The 17,500-nt window shown below is 40.3% G+C and overlaps 2 protein-coding genes and 1 long non-coding RNA gene across 6 annotated transcripts in view; 2 read left to right on the top strand and 1 right to left on the bottom strand.

Annotated features, from left to right (window-relative positions):
- slc10a7 (solute carrier family 10 member 7) overlaps positions 1-1,810 on the top strand; it is a 10,780-nt gene extending 8,970 nt beyond the window's left edge. Inside the window, exons 9-12 of the mRNA XM_082145701.1 lie at positions 55-106; positions 241-314; positions 415-560; positions 1,292-1,810. Of these exons, the coding sequence (XP_082001827.1) occupies positions 55-106; positions 241-314; positions 415-560; positions 1,292-1,309 (290 nt within the window). The 3' untranslated portion in view covers positions 1,310-1,810. The remainder of the gene's footprint in view (positions 1-54; positions 107-240; positions 315-414; positions 561-1,291) is intronic.
- Positions 1-17,500, top strand: part of LOC309481006 — a 96,150-nt gene that overhangs the window by 34,765 nt on the left and 43,885 nt on the right. The gene's annotated exons all lie outside the window — the stretch shown is intronic.
- Positions 1-17,500, bottom strand: part of reeld1 (reeler domain containing 1) — a 20,885-nt gene that overhangs the window by 1,464 nt on the left and 1,921 nt on the right. For 3 of the 4 annotated variants that reach the window (XM_082145565.1, XM_082145564.1, XM_082145562.1), the window contains 3 exons: positions 16,833-17,058; positions 6,589-6,701; positions 1,943-6,430 (listed from right to left, as the gene is read on the bottom strand). In XM_082145565.1, the coding sequence (XP_082001691.1) occupies positions 4,653-6,430; positions 6,589-6,701; positions 16,833-17,058 (2,117 nt within the window). In that variant the 3' untranslated portion in view covers positions 1,943-4,652. Of the gene's footprint in view, positions 1-1,942; positions 6,431-6,588; positions 6,702-16,832; positions 17,059-17,500 lie in introns of those variants that run through there. The other variant, XM_082145563.1, reaches the window with a different exon arrangement.

Below are 17,500 nucleotides of genomic sequence, written 5' to 3'. Positions count from 1 at the left end.
CCATGTGTTCAAGAGAACAAAATCGACATTGTTGTTTTTTTCCCTGTTTTTCAGTATTTTCCATTCAGTTGAGCTTCATGGCCCTGATATTTTTCCTGTCTACAAGGTAAGAAACACACTCAGTCTTCTGTCATGGTGCTATTGGTTTAAGATTAAGACATAACCCTGATCCACTCACTCTTTGATCTGTGACGGACTTCATAGTGTGTTTATATGCATCTTATTTTGTGATGTTTGTAGGAAATCCTCAGGATTCACTGCAGCTGATTCAGTCGCCATCATGTTTTGTGCGACTCATAAATCCCTCACTTTAGGTAAAACACAAGCTTCTGTCTGGATAAGGCAAATATTAATCATTACTGACCTTCTGTAATTGAAAACACTGGTTTAATGTGTGTGTGTGTGTGTGTGTAGGTATCCCCATGCTGAAGATCGTGTTCGAGGGTTATGAGCATCTGTCTCTGATATCTGTGCCTCTGTTGATCTATCATCCCGCTCAGATCCTGCTGGGCAGCATCCTCCTGCCCTCCATTAAAACATGGATGAGCAGGAGACATGAGGTAACACACACACACACACACACACACACACACACACACACACACACACACACACACACACACACACACACACACACACACACACACACACACACACACTCGAGACACATTCACTTACTCTATCACTCACTCACACACTTTCACACACACATTCACTTGCTCGCACACTCACTCGTTCTCTCTATCACTCACACATTCACTTGCTCACACACTCGCTCTCTCTCTCTCACACACTCACACACACACACACTTCACTCTCACCTACTCGCACACGCTCTCTCACTCACTCACACACCCACACACACACTCTCTCTCTCTCTCTCACACACACACACACACTCACGCTCTCTCACTCTCACACACAAACACACACCCACTCTCACACACACACCCACACTCGCTCTCTCTCACACACACACACACACACACACACACACACTCGCTCACACACACACTCTCACTCACTCACTCAAACACACTCGCTCTCTCTCACTCACACACACACTCGCTCACACACACACTCGCTCACACACACACTCACAGACACGCACAAACACACACTTACACACACACTCAAACACACATACACACACTCGCTCTCAAACACACACACTCTCTCTCTCTCACACACACACACACACACACACACACACACACACATTTATTATTACAATTATTTTGTGTCTGTTTTAACCTCCTGACTTTTTAACCTCTTGACTTGCTTCTTTCAGACTCTCTCGCCCATATGAACTACACTGTCGACTGGAAGCTGTGAAACACTTGGCTGAGCCAATCCAAACCAAACCAGACCAGACCAGAAACAACGAGACCAAACCAGACCGAGACGCCGCTAACAGGAGTTTTACTCGCTGAACGTACAGTAAACGTGAGATCAAGTGCCTTAACTCGACCGGGACCTCAGACGCCAGGGACTGAAAACCATTCCATGAGCTTTTTTAAACAGATACCTGAATGTATATTTTTATTTTTATATGAAGTGTGAAATCTTTTCCTACTCCAACAGCACTCAGACTTTGTCAGATGGGTTTGTTTTTCTTATTTCGACTTCCAGGGGATATTTGTGTGGCTTCGTTGAACTGTTGAATGCCCTGCTAACTTTCTTACATGTACCTGATGACGAGAGTATTACTGAACCGCTGGTCGTTTGTTCTGGTGCAGTAAACGCTAAGATCAGCTGTTCCACTGTGCCATCTTATGTTACTGAAGACAATAAACAGTCATAAACTCTGTCTAAATGAGGTTTTCTGTGTAAACTCTTTCTGATCACATGTTTTGTGGTGCATCATGCAAAAAATAACAAAAACAAAATCAACTTTGATCACAAATACACCATACGCTCTTCAAAATAAATCTGTATTTATTAAACTTATTAAAACATTTCCTTATTCAAATCAAATATAGTTTTTAGTTATCTAACATTTTTTAGTCTAATGGGTGAAAACATTCAAACTAAATAATTAAACCCTGATTTACTTTTTAAAAGACGCTATTGTGTTTAAACATTTCTACTGTATCTTATAGTTTATGGTTAAAATCAAGCTTTTAAACTAGTATTCAAATGGAAATGCATCATTTCTGGTTATTAAACACAACTGATATTTTATGTTCACTAAAGGCAAAAGCACTTTCGGCTTTTTTGTCTTGTTGTCATTAAGGAGGTTTAATACAGTGGCTGTGATTACTTGCATACTGTTGTTTTTTTTTTTAATAGTATGCAACTGTAGTATGCTTTTAAGTTTTTATGCTGTTTATAAGAAACTGAAACTTTTATTCGGCAAGGCTGCATTAAATTGACCAAAAGTGAATTTGTACAGAGCAGAAAATGTAAAAAGTCCAGAAAAAAATGCATCATGATATCCACAAAAATATGACATTGATAATAATCAGAAATGTTTCTTGAGCATCAAATCATCATATTAGAATGATTTCTGAAGGATTATGTGACACTGAAGACTGGAGTAATGATGCTGAAAATTCAGCTTTGATCACAGGAATAAATGACATTTTAAATGTATTACAATAGAAAACAGTTATTAGGGGCCAAGCACTTTGTTGTAATCGTTAGTGTTCTTCTTCTTCCGCTCTTAATGGCAGCCCATAGAACCATTAACGGGAAAGTTATGAAATTTGGCACACAGATAGAGGACAGTCTGAACTTTAACCATAGCAAGGTTCTCTAACTCAATCGTTCTAGCGCCACCAATTGTCCAAAGTTTCGCTCATGTTTATTCATAAATTTTGAACCGTAAGGGCTGGAAACAATTATTTTTTTCTGCACTGATTCCTTGGCTCAAGGTGATTCGAATGCATGACGTAATTTTCCGTCATGAAAATGCCATTTTGAATTTTCGAACTCCTCCTTGGCCATCACACCAATTTTCAGAAAAATTTAACCAGATCATCTTCTGACCATGCCGACAAAAACTTGGATGGATGGATTTTAAGTTTAAAACAGTTCTCGGATAACGCGCAAATGAATTTGACGAAGAGCACGGTAAAATGAACAATATCTCCGCAACGCTTTAGCGTATCTGACCAAACTTGGTGTGTTTTTAAAAAAAACAATTTTGTGTTTGTGACAACCATGACCTGAAGGTACCCGCAGTTTCGGCACAGTGCCACCTAGTGGTCAGGAGATATGAAAAATGAACCTTTTTGCTTATAAATTCTGAATGGTTTGGCCAAAACTGGACTCTTTAGATTTGGTGAAGCATGCCGAGTCGAACGATACTAAATTGTCCCATATCGGCCTTTTTGGGCGTCGACCATTTAGAATATTGACGTGAAAATGCTATATTTTACGAACGTATCATTACAAAACTCAGTATGTGTCTTCGGCACCATGCCCTGACAGTACTCAAAAAGTTGAGACAGTTATAGTGAAATTTAAAAAAATGCAATTAACCTTTGAATAAATTAGTCTATTTTAATGAAACTGGTCTTACTTGGGTCATGCCGAGAACATAGATACCAATTTTGCCATAGTTGGCTCAACTTCCTGTCCGCCATTTTGATTTTCTTTCAAAAACTTTTTTTAACTCCTCCTAGACCGTTGGTCTGATTTTCACCAAAATTGAATTGTATCATCTTCAGACCAAGCTGGCAAAACCTTATGGATTACGCGTTAATAGACCAAACCGTTTTCGTATACCACATCAACAAATTTTATGGCATGATGCCAAAATGACTCTGAAGCTGTATGTCTGCAATGCTTTGACTTTTTAACCCCAAACTTTGCATGTGTAATTGTCACCTCACTCTGACCACACCATAATCAATTTGGTCACAGCTCCACCAGTTGGTCGAAAGTGATAAACCATCAAATCATATTACTAGTGATTGTTTTTGTTGTTTTTTCAGCCATTTTTCCTAAAATCATCTTTACATGTCTTTAAAGGCACACTTTGTAATTTTTCGCCACTAGAGGTTCTTCCGGTCATGCATATGTGTGGCAAGGCAGCGCTGTTTTATCATATTAGATACATTTGAGTGTGTTGAAAGTTGTTATAATACTACTCTGTGCATTTGCTCGGCGGATACTACATGAGACACTTGTTGCACACTGCAGCTAGATCGATATTAGGCATGGTAAATATGGTACTCGCGGTAAATCAAGAAAACGAGATTTAAACAAAAAGACTGTTGAGCTCTATAACAATGATTAGTTTTCTGTCGATGAATGCATCCAAACATTTGCTCACCTGTCTAATAAAACACATGATATATTCATTGATAAGCGACGCATGGACACGGTCCGTGTCCTGGTTAAAACTGCTTATTTCTCTGGATTTAAAAATTCTTAGAAACATTTGGGATAATGTAAGTACACAAATCAACAAAATATATAACATTGTTCTAGTGGTTTTTGGATATTTTGATCCAAAAATCTTACATAGTGTGTCTTTAATTGCTCACCGTGCCTTTGTGCTTGGGCCCTTTATCGTTGCATGCAGCTATATTTTTAAATTGTAATAACATTTTGCATTATTACCGTTTTATTTTAGTTTCTTTTGATCAAAGAAGTGCAGCCTTGGTGGGAATAAGAGACAGTGTTTAGTAGCCTATGCCGGTTCAGTTTCCCGACGGTGTTATGAGGTTGTACTCGGCCTGGAGCACGAGGAAGCTGTTTTGGCGTATTTTGCGCACCTGAACCAGGTCTCCACACTCCTGAACATGGATGATGCCTCGGTCTTCATGGTTATAGTCGTTGAGTGACACAGCGGTTCGCTTGCGGCAGTGTTTTCTCTGAAGGTACCGGAGACCCACGGCCACGGCCATTCCCAGCGCGCCCGACAGGCCCAGTAACAGGCCCAGTTCGGATGTGCTCTTCCCGGGAACATGCTCTGGTGTCTCGTTCCCTCTCTCCGGGACTCCAGGCGGGACTTCAACGTGTTTGGGGGGTTTGAGAACATCTCTAAACAGATTTGAAGTGTGTTTCTTGCGAGGGGTCAGAGAAACGGCGCCCTCTGTTGGCTCCCGGGATGGGAAAAAATCTGAGAGGGATCGACGGAGAGCTTCGGGATGGAGGGATGCTGTGAAGATCTGTGTGTTGTGAGTGTGTACTGAAGGCGTATATGTCCGTGTTTGTTGCGTGGATGCATGTTTATCTGCGCTGTGGGTCTGTGATAATATATTCGGGACAGTGTGTGTTTGTTGCATGGATGCAAGTGTATTTGTGCTGTGGGTCTGTGATAGTAGATTCGGGAGAGTGTGTGTTTGTTGCATGGATGCATGTGTATTGGCGCTGTGGGTCTGTGACTGTAGATTCGGGACAGTGTGTGTTTGTTGCATGGATGCATGTGTATTGGCGCTGTGGGTCTGTGATAGTAGATTCGGGACAGTGTGTGTTTGTTGCGTGGATGCAAGTGTATTTGCGCTGTGGGTCTGTGATAATATATTCGAGAGAGTGTGTGTTTGTTGCATGGATGCAAGTGTATTTGTGCTGTGGGTCTGTGACTGTAGATTCGGGAGAGTGTGTGTTTGTTGCATGGATGCATGTGTATCTGCGCTGTGGGTCTGTGATAGTAGATTTGGGAGAGTGTGTGTTTGTTGCATGGATGCATGTGTATCTGTGCTGTGGGTCTGTGACAGTAGATTCGGGAGAGTGTGTGTTTGTTGCATGGATGCATGTGTATCTGTGCTGTGGGTCTGTGACTGTAGATTCGGGAGAGTGTGTGTTTGTTGCATGGATGCATGTGTATCTGCGCTGTGGGTCTGTGATAATATATTCGGGACAGTGTGTGTTTGTCGCATGGATGCATGTGTATTGGCGCTGTGGGTATGTGACTGTAGATTCGGGACAGTGTGTGTTTGTGTAGTTTTGTGTGTGTTTGTGTCTATTGTAGCATTTGTGGAGCTGTGAGATGAAGACGTGCTTGGGAAAGTTTGTGTAGATGTGTGTTTATATGAGGACAGAGATGTTTGAGTGATGTTTACTGATTGTGTGTTTGTGTGTGTATTAACAGAAGGGGTTGTGTGTGTGCTATATGTTGAGAGCGTGTTGGTGTTTGTGTTATATGGTGCATATGTGTTGTGTGTAGATGTGTGTTTATACGAGGACAGAGATGTTTGAGTGTCATTTAGCGATTGTGTGTTTGTGTGTGTATTAACAGAAGGGGTTGTGTGTGTGCTATATGTTGATAGCGTGTTGGTGTTGTATGGTGCATAAGTGTTAGTGTGTGTAGATGTGTGTCTATATGAGGACAGAGATGTCTGAGTGACGTTTACCGATTGTGTGTTTGTGTGTGTATTAACAGAAGGGGTTGTGTGTGTGCTATATTTTGAGAGTGTGTTGGTAGATGTGGTTGTGGACAGGGATGTGTGTTTGCTTGTTTGTTCCAGTATTGAGGCTGTGCAAAAAAATAAACACATAATGCATTAAATATAAAGTGCATTTCATCATTAAGGTGTTCTGTGTGGTTGCAGCTTATTTCTTACTAGCCACCCTAAAGTCCACTAATTATTCACAAAGATGTGTGTGCATATATTGTGTGTTGGTCATAATCACCTGTCGGTTGTCTTGTTACACTGTCAGTGATCTGCGAACTACGTGTCCCATCATGCACCACTGCTGATCTGATTCGCGACCAGGACACAAAATAGGACTGAACCAGCGTGATGCTACAGAGAGAGATTGAAAAGGGAATAAAATGCACATTTGTGTGTTGTGCAGATGAAGACATGACGTGTGTTCCTTGTTTAGATATTTAAATGAATGCATTTGCATTTATGCATTTACATACACTTTAATCCAGAGATACATACATGTCGGTCTGGTTATGCTAGTTAAACTACAGTCACAGAGGTGGACAGTAACACTGTACTGTAACACTGTTGAGTACTGTACTTAAGTACACTTTTTGAGTATCTGTACTTTACTTGAGCATTATTTTTTCTGGAAACTTTTTACTTTAACTTCACTACATTTGAAAGACAAATTTTGTACGTTTTACTCCACTACATTTCTGTCAAGGTCCTCGAGTAGAAAGTAGTGTCAGTCAGGGGATGATTTTTTTTTTTTTCAAAAAAAATTGGTGTTTTGCAGGTGACAGACAGCCTATCAGTGATCACTCTTGTAAGGTCACGCGTCGTGAAGTTCAGAGATTTCCCATCATTCTCTTTGAACACTAATCAACTGGTGGCAAAATGGACGAAGACAGATCCTCGGCACAGTGTGTGCATCCATGGCAGACAGCTCTTACTGTTCTGCTGTGTGTTAAAGCAGTGTATTGCTGCGTGTTAAAGCAGTGTATTGCTGTGTGTTAAAGCAGTGTATTGCTGTGTGTTAAAGCAGTGTATAGCTGTGTGTTAAAGCAGTGTATAGCTGTGTGTTAAAGCAGTGTATTGCTGTGTGTTAAAGCAGTGTATAGCTGTGTGTTAAAGCAGTGTATAGCTGTGTGTTAAAGCAGTGTATTGCTGTGTGTTAAAGCAGTGTATTGCTGTGTGTTAAAGCAGTGTATTGCTGTGTGTTAAAGCAGTGTATAGCTGTGTGTTAAAGCAGTGTATTGCTGTGTGTTAAAGCAGTGTATTGCTGTGTGTTAAAGCAGTGTATAGCTGTGTGTTAAAGCAGTGTATTGCTGTGTGTTAAAGCAGTGTAGTGCTGTGTGTTAAAGCAGTGTATTGCTGTGTGTTAAAGCAGTGTATAGCTGTGTGTTAAAGCAGTGTATTGCTGTGTGTTAAAGCAGTGTATTGCTGTGTGTTAAAGCAGTGTATTGCTGTGTGTTAAAGCAGTGTATTGCTGTGTGTTAAAGCAGTGTATAGCTGAGTGTTAAAGCAGTGTATAGCTGAGTGTTAAAGCAGTGTATAGCTGTGTGTTAAAGCAGTGTATTGCTGTGTGTTAAAGCAGTGTATAGCTGTGTGTTAAAGCAGTGTATTGCTGTGTGTTAAAGCAGTGTATTGCTGTGTGTTAAAGCAGTGTATTGCTGTGTGTTAAAGCAGTGTATAGCTGTGTGTTAAAGCAGTGTATTGCGGTGTGTTAAAGCAGTGTATTGCTTTGTGTTAAAGCAGTGTATAGCTGTGTGTTAAAGCAGTGTATAGCTGTGTGTTAAAGCAGTGTATTGCTGTGTGTTAAAGCACTGTATTGCTGTGTGTTAAAGCAGTGTATTGCTGTGTGTTAAAGCAGTGTATAGCTGTGTGTTAAAGCAGTGTATAGCTGTGTGTTAAAGCAGTGTATTGCTGTGTGTTAAAGCAGTGTAGTGCTGTGTGTTAAAGCAGTGTATAGCTGTGTGTTAAAGCAGTGTATAGCTGTGTGTTAAAGCAGTGTATTGCTGTGTGTTAAAGCAGTGTATTGCTGTGTGTTAAAGCAGTGTATTGCTGTGTGTTAAAGCAGTGTATTGCTGTGTGTTAAAGCAGTGTATTGCTGTGTGTTAAAGCAGTGTATAGCTGTGTGTTAAAGCAGTGTATTGCGGTGTGTTAAAGCAGTGTATTGCTTTGTGTTAAAGCAGTGTATAGCTGTGTGTTAAAGCAGTGTATAGCTGTGTGTTAAAGCAGTGTATTGCTGTGTGTTAAAGCACTGTATTGCTGTGTGTTAAAGCAGTGTATTGCTGTGTGTTAAAGCAGTGTATAGCTGTGTGTTAAAGCAGTGTATAGCTGTGTGTTAAAGCAGTGTATAGCTGTGTGTTAAAGCAGTGTATTGCTGTGTGTTAAAGCAGTGTATAGCTGTGTGTTAAAGCAGTGTATAGCTGTGTGTTAAAGCAGTGTATAGCTGTGTGTTAAAGCAGTGTATTGCTGTGTGTTAAAGCAGTGTATAGCTGTGTGTTAAAGCAGTGTATTGCTGTGTGTTAAAGCAGTGTATAGCTGTGTGTTAAAGCAGTGTATTGCTGTGTGTTAAAGCAGTGTATAGCTGTGTGTTAAAGCAGTGTATTGCTGTGTGTTAAAGCAGTGTATAGCTGTGTGTTAAAGCAGTGTATTGCTGTGTGTTAAAGCAGTGTATAGCTGTGTGTTAAAGCAGTGTATTGCTGTGTGTTAAAGCAGTGTATAGCTGTGTGTTAAAGCAGTGTATAGCTGTGTGTTAAAGCAGTGTATTGCTGTGTGTTAAAGCAGTGTGTTGCTGTGTGTTAAAGCAGTGTATTGCTGTGTTAAAGCAGTGTATTGCTGTGTGTTAAAGCAGTGTATAGCTGTGTGTTAAAGCAGTGTATAGCTGTGTGTTAAAGCAGTGTATAGCTGTGTGTTAAAGCAGTGTATTGCCGTGTGTTAAAGCAGTGTATTGTCGTGTGTTAAAGCAGTGTATTGCCGTGTGTTAAAGCAGTGTATTGCTGAGTGTTAAAGCAGTGTAGTGCTGTGTGTTAAAGCAGTGTATTGCTGTGTGTTAAAGCAGTGTATAGCTGTGTGTTAAAGCAGTGTATAGCTGTGTGTTAAAGCAGTGTATTGCTGTGTGTTAAAGCAGTGTATTGCTGTGTGTTAAAGCAGTGTATAGCTGTGTGTTAAAGCAGTGTATAGCTGAGTGTTAAAGCAGTGTATTGCTGTGTGTTAAAGCAGTGTATTGCTGTGTGTTAAAGCAGTGTATTGCTGTGTGTTAAAGCAGTGTATAGCTGTGTGTTAAAGCAGTGTATTGCTGTGTGTTAAAGCAGTGTATTGCTGTGTGTTAAAGCAGTGTATTGCTGTGTGTTAAAGCAGTGTATTGCTGTGTGTTAAAGCAGTGTATAGCTGTGTGTTAAAGCAGTGTATTGCTGTGTGTTAAAGCAGTGTAGTGCTGTGTGTTAAAGCAGTGTATTGCTGTGTGTTAAAGCAGTGTATAGCTGTGTGTTAAAGCAGTGTATTGCTGTGTGTTAAAGCAGTGTATTGCTGTGTGTTAAAGCAGTGTATTGCTGTGTGTTAAAGCAGTGTATTGCTGTGTGTTAAAGCAGTGTATAGCTGAGTGTTAAAGCAGTGTATAGCTGAGTGTTAAAGCAGTGTATAGCTGTGTGTTAAAGCAGTGTATTGCTGTGTGTTAAAGCAGTGTATAGCTGTGTGTTAAAGCAGTGTATTGCTGTGTGTTAAAGCAGTGTATTGCTGTGTGTTAAAGCAGTGTATTGCTGTGTGTTAAAGCAGTGTATAGCTGTGTGTTAAAGCAGTGTATTGCGGTGTGTTAAAGCAGTGTATTGCTTTGTGTTAAAGCAGTGTATAGCTGTGTGTTAAAGCAGTGTATAGCTGTGTGTTAAAGCAGTGTATTGCTGTGTGTTAAAGCACTGTATTGCTGTGTGTTAAAGCAGTGTATTGCTGTGTGTTAAAGCAGTGTATAGCTGTGTGTTAAAGCAGTGTATAGCTGTGTGTTAAAGCAGTGTATTGCTGTGTGTTAAAGCAGTGTAGTGCTGTGTGTTAAAGCAGTGTATAGCTGTGTGTTAAAGCAGTGTATAGCTGTGTGTTAAAGCAGTGTATTGCTGTGTGTTAAAGCAGTGTATTGCTGTGTGTTAAAGCAGTGTATTGCTGTGTGTTAAAGCAGTGTATTGCTGTGTGTTAAAGCAGTGTATTGCTGTGTGTTAAAGCAGTGTATAGCTGTGTGTTAAAGCAGTGTATTGCGGTGTGTTAAAGCAGTGTATTGCTTTGTGTTAAAGCAGTGTATAGCTGTGTGTTAAAGCAGTGTATAGCTGTGTGTTAAAGCAGTGTATTGCTGTGTGTTAAAGCACTGTATTGCTGTGTGTTAAAGCAGTGTATTGCTGTGTGTTAAAGCAGTGTATAGCTGTGTGTTAAAGCAGTGTATAGCTGTGTGTTAAAGCAGTGTATAGCTGTGTGTTAAAGCAGTGTATTGCTGTGTGTTAAAGCAGTGTATAGCTGTGTGTTAAAGCAGTGTATAGCTGTGTGTTAAAGCAGTGTATAGCTGTGTGTTAAAGCAGTGTATTGCTGTGTGTTAAAGCAGTGTATAGCTGTGTGTTAAAGCAGTGTATTGCTGTGTGTTAAAGCAGTGTATAGCTGTGTGTTAAAGCAGTGTATTGCTGTGTGTTAAAGCAGTGTATAGCTGTGTGTTAAAGCAGTGTATTGCTGTGTGTTAAAGCAGTGTATAGCTGTGTGTTAAAGCAGTGTATTGCTGTGTGTTAAAGCAGTGTATAGCTGTGTGTTAAAGCAGTGTATTGCTGTGTGTTAAAGCAGTGTATAGCTGTGTGTTAAAGCAGTGTATAGCTGTGTGTTAAAGCAGTGTATTGCTGTGTGTTAAAGCAGTGTGTTGCTGTGTGTTAAAGCAGTGTATTGCTGTGTTAAAGCAGTGTATTGCTGTGTGTTAAAGCAGTGTATAGCTGTGTGTTAAAGCAGTGTATAGCTGTGTGTTAAAGCAGTGTATAGCTGTGTGTTAAAGCAGTGTATTGCCGTGTGTTAAAGCAGTGTATTGTCGTGTGTTAAAGCAGTGTATTGCCGTGTGTTAAAGCAGTGTATTGCTGAGTGTTAAAGCAGTGTAGTGCTGTGTGTTAAAGCAGTGTATTGCTGTGTGTTAAAGCAGTGTATAGCTGTGTGTTAAAGCAGTGTATAGCTGTGTGTTAAAGCAGTGTATTGCTGTGTGTTAAAGCAGTGTATTGCTGTGTGTTAAAGCAGTGTATTGCTGTGTGTTAAAGCAGTGTATTGCTGTGTGTTAAAGCAGTGTATAGCTGTGTGTTAAAGCAGTGTGTTGCTGTGTGTTAAAGCAGTGTGTTGCTGTGTGTTAAAGCAGTGTAGTGCTGTGTGTTAAAGCAGTGTATTGCTGTGTGTTAAAGCAGTGTATTGCTGTGTGTTAAAGCAGTGTGTTGCTGTGTGTTAAAGCAGTGTGTTGCTGTGTGTTAAAGCAGTGTATAGCTGAGTGTTAAAGCAGTGTATAGCTGTGTGTTAAAGCAGTGTATTGCTGTGTGTTAAAGCAGTGTATTGCTGTGTGTTAAAGCAGTGTATTGCTGTGTGTTAAAGCAGTGTATTGCTGTGTGTTAAAGCAGTGTATTGCTGTGTGTTAAAGCAGTGTATTGTTGTGTGTTAAAGCAGTGTAGTGCTGTGTGTTAAAGCAGTGTATAGCTGTGTGTTAAAGCAGTGTATAGCTGTGTGTTAAAGCAGTGTGTTGCTGTGTGTTAAAGCAGTGTATTGCTGTGTGTTAAAGCAGTGTAGTGCTGTGTGTTAAAGCAGTGTATAGCTGTGTGTTAAAGCAGTGTATAGCTGTGTGTTAAAGCAGTGTATTGCTGTGTGTTAAAGCAGTGTATAGCTGTGTGTTAAAGCAGTGTGTTGCTGTGTGTTAAAGCAGTGTATTGCTGTGTGTTAAAGCAGTGTATTGCCGTGTGTTAAAGCAGTGTATTGCTGTGTGTTAAAGCAGTGTAGTGCTGTGTGTTAAAGCAGTGTATTGCTGTGTGTTAAAGCAGTGTATAGCTGTGTGTTAAAGCAGTGTATAGCTGTGTGTTAAAGCAGTGTATTGCTGTGTGTTAAAGCAGTGTGTTGCTGTGTGTTAAAGCAGTGTATTGCTGTGTGTTAAAGCAGTGTATAGCTGTGTGTTAAAGCAGTGTATTGCTGTGTGTTAAAGCAGTGTATTGTTGTGTGTTAAAGCAGTGTATAGCTGTGTGTTAAAGCAGTGTATAGCTGTGTGTTAAAGCAGTGTATAGCTGTGTGTTAAAGCAGTGTATTGCTGTGTGTTAAAGCAGTGTATAGCTGTGTGTTAAAGCAGTGTATAGCTGTGTGTTAAAGCAGTGTATAGCTGTGTGTTAAAGCAGTGTATTGCTGTGTGTTAAAGCAGTGTATAGCTGTGTGTTAAAGCAGTGTATTGCTGTGTGTTAAAGCAGTGTATAGCTGTGTGTTAAAGCAGTGTATTGCTGTGTGTTAAAGCAGTGTATAGCTGTGTGTTAAAGCAGTGTATTGCTGTGTGTTAAAGCAGTGTATAGCTGTGTGTTAAAGCAGTGTATTGCTGTGTGTTAAAGCAGTGTATAGCTGTGTGTTAAAGCAGTGTATTGCTGTGTGTTAAAGCAGTGTATAGCTGTGTGTTAAAGCAGTGTATAGCTGTGTGTTAAAGCAGTGTATTGCTGTGTGTTAAAGCAGTGTGTTGCTGTGTGTTAAAGCAGTGTATTGCTGTGTTAAAGCAGTGTATTGCTGTGTGTTAAAGCAGTGTATAGCTGTGTGTTAAAGCAGTGTATAGCTGTGTGTTAAAGCAGTGTATAGCTGTGTGTTAAAGCAGTGTATTGCCGTGTGTTAAAGCAGTGTATTGTCGTGTGTTAAAGCAGTGTATTGCCGTGTGTTAAAGCAGTGTATTGCTGAGTGTTAAAGCAGTGTAGTGCTGTGTGTTAAAGCAGTGTATTGCTGTGTGTTAAAGCAGTGTATAGCTGTGTGTTAAAGCAGTGTATAGCTGTGTGTTAAAGCAGTGTATTGCTGTGTGTTAAAGCAGTGTATTGCTGTGTGTTAAAGCAGTGTATTGCTGTGTGTTAAAGCAGTGTATTGCTGTGTGTTAAAGCAGTGTATAGCTGTGTGTTAAAGCAGTGTGTTGCTGTGTGTTAAAGCAGTGTGTTGCTGTGTGTTAAAGCAGTGTAGTGCTGTGTGTTAAAGCAGTGTATTGCTGTGTGTTAAAGCAGTGTATTGCTGTGTGTTAAAGCAGTGTGTTGCTGTGTGTTAAAGCAGTGTGTTGCTGTGTGTTAAAGCAGTGTAGTGCTGTGTGTTAAAGCAGTGTATTGCTGTGTGTTAAAGCAGTGTATTGCTGTGTGTTAAAGCAGTGTATTGCTGTGTGTTAAAGCAGTGTATTGTTGTGTGTTAAAGCAGTGTAGTGCTGTGTGTTAAAGCAGTGTATAGCTGTGTGTTAAAGCAGTGTATAGCTGTGTGTTAAAGCAGTGTGTTGCTGTGTGTTAAAGCAGTGTATTGCTGTGTGTTAAAGCAGTGTAGTGCTGTGTGTTAAAGCAGTGTATAGCTGTGTGTTAAAGCAGTGTATAGCTGTGTGTTAAAGCAGTGTATTGCTGTGTGTTAAAGCAGTGTATAGCTGTGTGTTAAAGCAGTGTGTTGCTGTGTGTTAAAGCAGTGTATTGCTGTGTGTTAAAGCAGTGTATTGCCGTGTGTTAAAGCAGTGTATTGCTGTGTGTTAAAGCAGTGTAGTGCTGTGTGTTAAAGCAGTGTATTGCTGTGTGTTAAAGCAGTGTATAGCTGTGTGTTAAAGCAGTGTATAGCTGTGTGTTAAAGCAGTGTATAGCTGTGTGTTAAAGCAGTGTATTGCTGTGTGTTAAAGCAGTGTATTGTTGTGTGTTAAAGCAGTGTATTGCTGTGTGTTAAAGCAGTGTATAGCTGTGTGTTAAAGCAGTGTATAGCTGTGTGTTAAAGCAGTGTATTGCTGTGTGTTAAAGCAGTGTATAGCTGTGTGTTAAAGCAGTGTATTGCTGTGTTAAAGCAGTGTATAGCTGAGTGTTAAAGCAGTGTATAGCTGTGTGTTAAAGCAGTGTATAGCTGAGTGTTAAAGCAGTGTATAGCTGTGTGTTAAAGCAGTGTATAGCTGTGTGTTAAAGCAGTGTATAGCTGTGTGTTAAAGCAGTGTATTGCTGTGTGTTAAAGCAGTGTATTGCTGTGTGTTAAAGCAGTGTATTGCTGTGTGTTAAAGCAGTGTATTGCTGTGTGTTAAAGCAGTGTATAGCTGTGTGTTAAAGCAGTGTATAGCTGAGTGTTAAAGCAGTGTATAGCTGTGTGTTAAAGCAGTGTATTGCTGTGTGTTAAAGCAGTGTATAGCTGAGTGTTAAAGCAGTGTATAGCTGTGTGTTAAAGCAGTGTATAGCTGTGTGTTAAAGCAGTGTATTGCTGTGTGTTAAAGCAGTGTATTGCTGTGTGTTAAAGCAGTGTATTGCTGTGTGTTAAAGCAGTGTATTGCCGTGTGTTAAAGCAGTGTATTGCTGTGTGTTAAAGCAGTGTAGTGCTGTGTGTTAAAGCAGTGTATTGCTGTGTGTTAAAGCAGTGTATAGCTGTGTGTTAAAGCAGTGTATAGCTGTGTGTTAAAGCAGTGTATTGCTGTGTGTTAAAGCAGTGTATTGCTGTGTGTTAAAGCAGTGTATTGCTGTGTGTTAAAGCAGTGTATTGCTGTGTGTTAAAGCAGTGTATAGCTGTGTGTTAAAGCAGTGTATTGCTGTGTGTTAAAGCAGTGTGTTGCTTTGTGTTAAAGCAGTGTGTTGCTGTGTGTTAAAGCAGTGTAGTGCTGTGTGTTAAAGCAGTGTATTGCTGTGTGTTAAAGCAGTGTATTGCTGTGTGTTAAAGCAGTGTATTGTTGTGTGTTAAAGCAGTGTAGTGCTGTGTGTTAAAGCAGTGTATAGCTGTGTGTTAAAGCAGTGTGTTGCTGTGTGTTAAAGCAGTGTATTGCTGTGTGTTAAAGCAGTGTAGTGCTGTGTGTTAAAGCAGTGTATAGCTGTGTGTTAAAGCAGTGTATAGCTGTGTGTTAAAGCAGTGTGTTGCTGTGTGTTAAAGCAGTGTATTGCTGTGTGTTAAAGCAGTGTATAGCTGTGTGTTAAAGCAGTGTGTTGCTGTGTGTTAAAGCAGTGTATTGCTGTGTGTTAAAGCAGTGTATTGCCGTGTGTTAAAGCAGTGTATTGCTGTGTGTTAAAGCAGTGTAGTGCTGTGTGTTAAAGCAGTGTATTGCTGTGTGTTAAAGCAGTGTATAGCTGTGTGTTAAAGCAGTGTATAGCTGTGTGTTAAAGCAGTGTATAGCTGTGTGTTAAAGCAGTGTATTGCTGTGTGTTAAAGCAGTGTATTGTTGTGTGTTAAAGCAGTGTATTGCTGTGTGTTAAAGCAGTGTATAGCTGTGTGTTAAAGCAGTGTATAGCTGAGTGTTAAAGCAGTGTATAGCTGTGTGTTAAAGCAGTGTATAGCTGAGTGTTAAAGCAGTGTATAGCTGTGTGTTAAAGCAGTGTATAGCTGTGTGTTAAAGCAGTGTATAGCTGTGTGTTAAAGCAGTGTATTGCTGTGTGTTAAAGCAGTGTATTGCTGTGTGTTAAAGCAGTGTATTGCTGTGTGTTAAAGCAGTGTATTGCTGTGTGTTAAAGCAGTGTATAGCTGTGTGTTAAAGCAGTGTATAGCTGAGTGTTAAAGCAGTGTATAGCTGTGTGTTAAAGCAGTGTATAGCTGTGTGTTAAAGCAGTGTATTGCTGTGTGTTAAAGCAGTGTATTGCTGTGTGTTAAAGCAGTGTATTGCTGTGTGTTAAAGCAGTGTATTGCTGTGTGTTAAAGCAGTGTATAGCTGTGTGTTAAAGCAGTGTGTTGCTGTGTGTTAAAGCAGTGTATTGCTGTGTGTTAAAGCAGTGTATAGCTGTGTGTTAAAGCAGTGTATTGCTGTGTGTTAAAGCAGTGTATTGCTGTTGGGCAGTTGTACAGCTGTGGTTGTGTTGCTGGGGTTTGTTGGGGTTTTATAGACCACTTGAGTCAAATGTGCATGAATGGATACACATAGATGTGCACTTCTTTTTTTGGGATGGTATGAGTGTTAAATAAAAAATGAAGATGATTATGGCTGTCTTTTTTTGTCAATTCAGTCATTTAGTTTCTACAGTTTCTGGTTTTATAACATTCTGAAAGCTCTTAACTCCACAGATACTACTAACTGGTAGGTGTATTCACTAGGTTGCTTCAGAGGAATAAGATACTGTAAGTATTACATACAACAATGCAACAATAATAAAACAATGCATTGACATTAACTTTTTACTTTTGATACTTAATTGCTCTTTAAAACGAGTCCTTCTGTACTTTTACTTAAGTAAAAATCGGTCTTTACAACTTTGACTTGTGCCGGAGTAATACCTGACCAGTAGTATCTGTACTTTCACTGAAGTAAGGAAGTGTGTGTTCTGTCCACCTCTGAGTGTAACACCATGCTGATGTTTTTCTTACTAAAAGCGCAGGTCTCCGCTGGGTTGTGTCGGGGCCCTCCAGCTGAAGGACAGGTTCCTCTTGAGCATTTTGTCCGAGTGTGTGACGGTGTCGTCCGAGCCGAGGCAGGACAGTGTGTGTGTGTTGGGCGGGTGGAGTGTGAACTCGCCGACGACGACCCGGTCCTCCAGAACAGAGCGAGCCTGCAGCAGAAACCCCATAAACGCCCGCGAGCTCTGAACCGTGACTGACAGAACAACACACACACACACACACACACACACACACACACACACACACACACACACACACACACACACACACACACACACACACACACACACACACACACACACACACACACACACACACACACACACACACACACACACACACACACACACACACACACACACTATTAGACATTTTGTTGACATCTAGACAGACAGACAGACAGACAGAGATAGATATACAGATAAATAGATGAATAGACGGATAGACAGACAGACAGACAGACAGACAGACAGACAGAGATAGATATACAGATAAATAGATGAATAGATAGATAGACAGACAGACAGACAGACAGACAGACAGATAGATAAGATAGATAGATAGATAGACAGACAGATAGATAGATAAGATAGATAAGAGATAGATAGACAGATAGATAGACAGACGGATAGATA

The sequence above is a fragment of the Leuciscus leuciscus genome, assembly GCF_965113295.1.
Source record: "Leuciscus leuciscus genome assembly, chromosome: 18".
NCBI classification, from domain to species: domain Eukaryota; kingdom Metazoa; phylum Chordata; class Actinopteri; order Cypriniformes; family Leuciscidae; genus Leuciscus; species Leuciscus leuciscus.
This window is presented reverse-complemented; position numbering and strand designations above follow the sequence as displayed.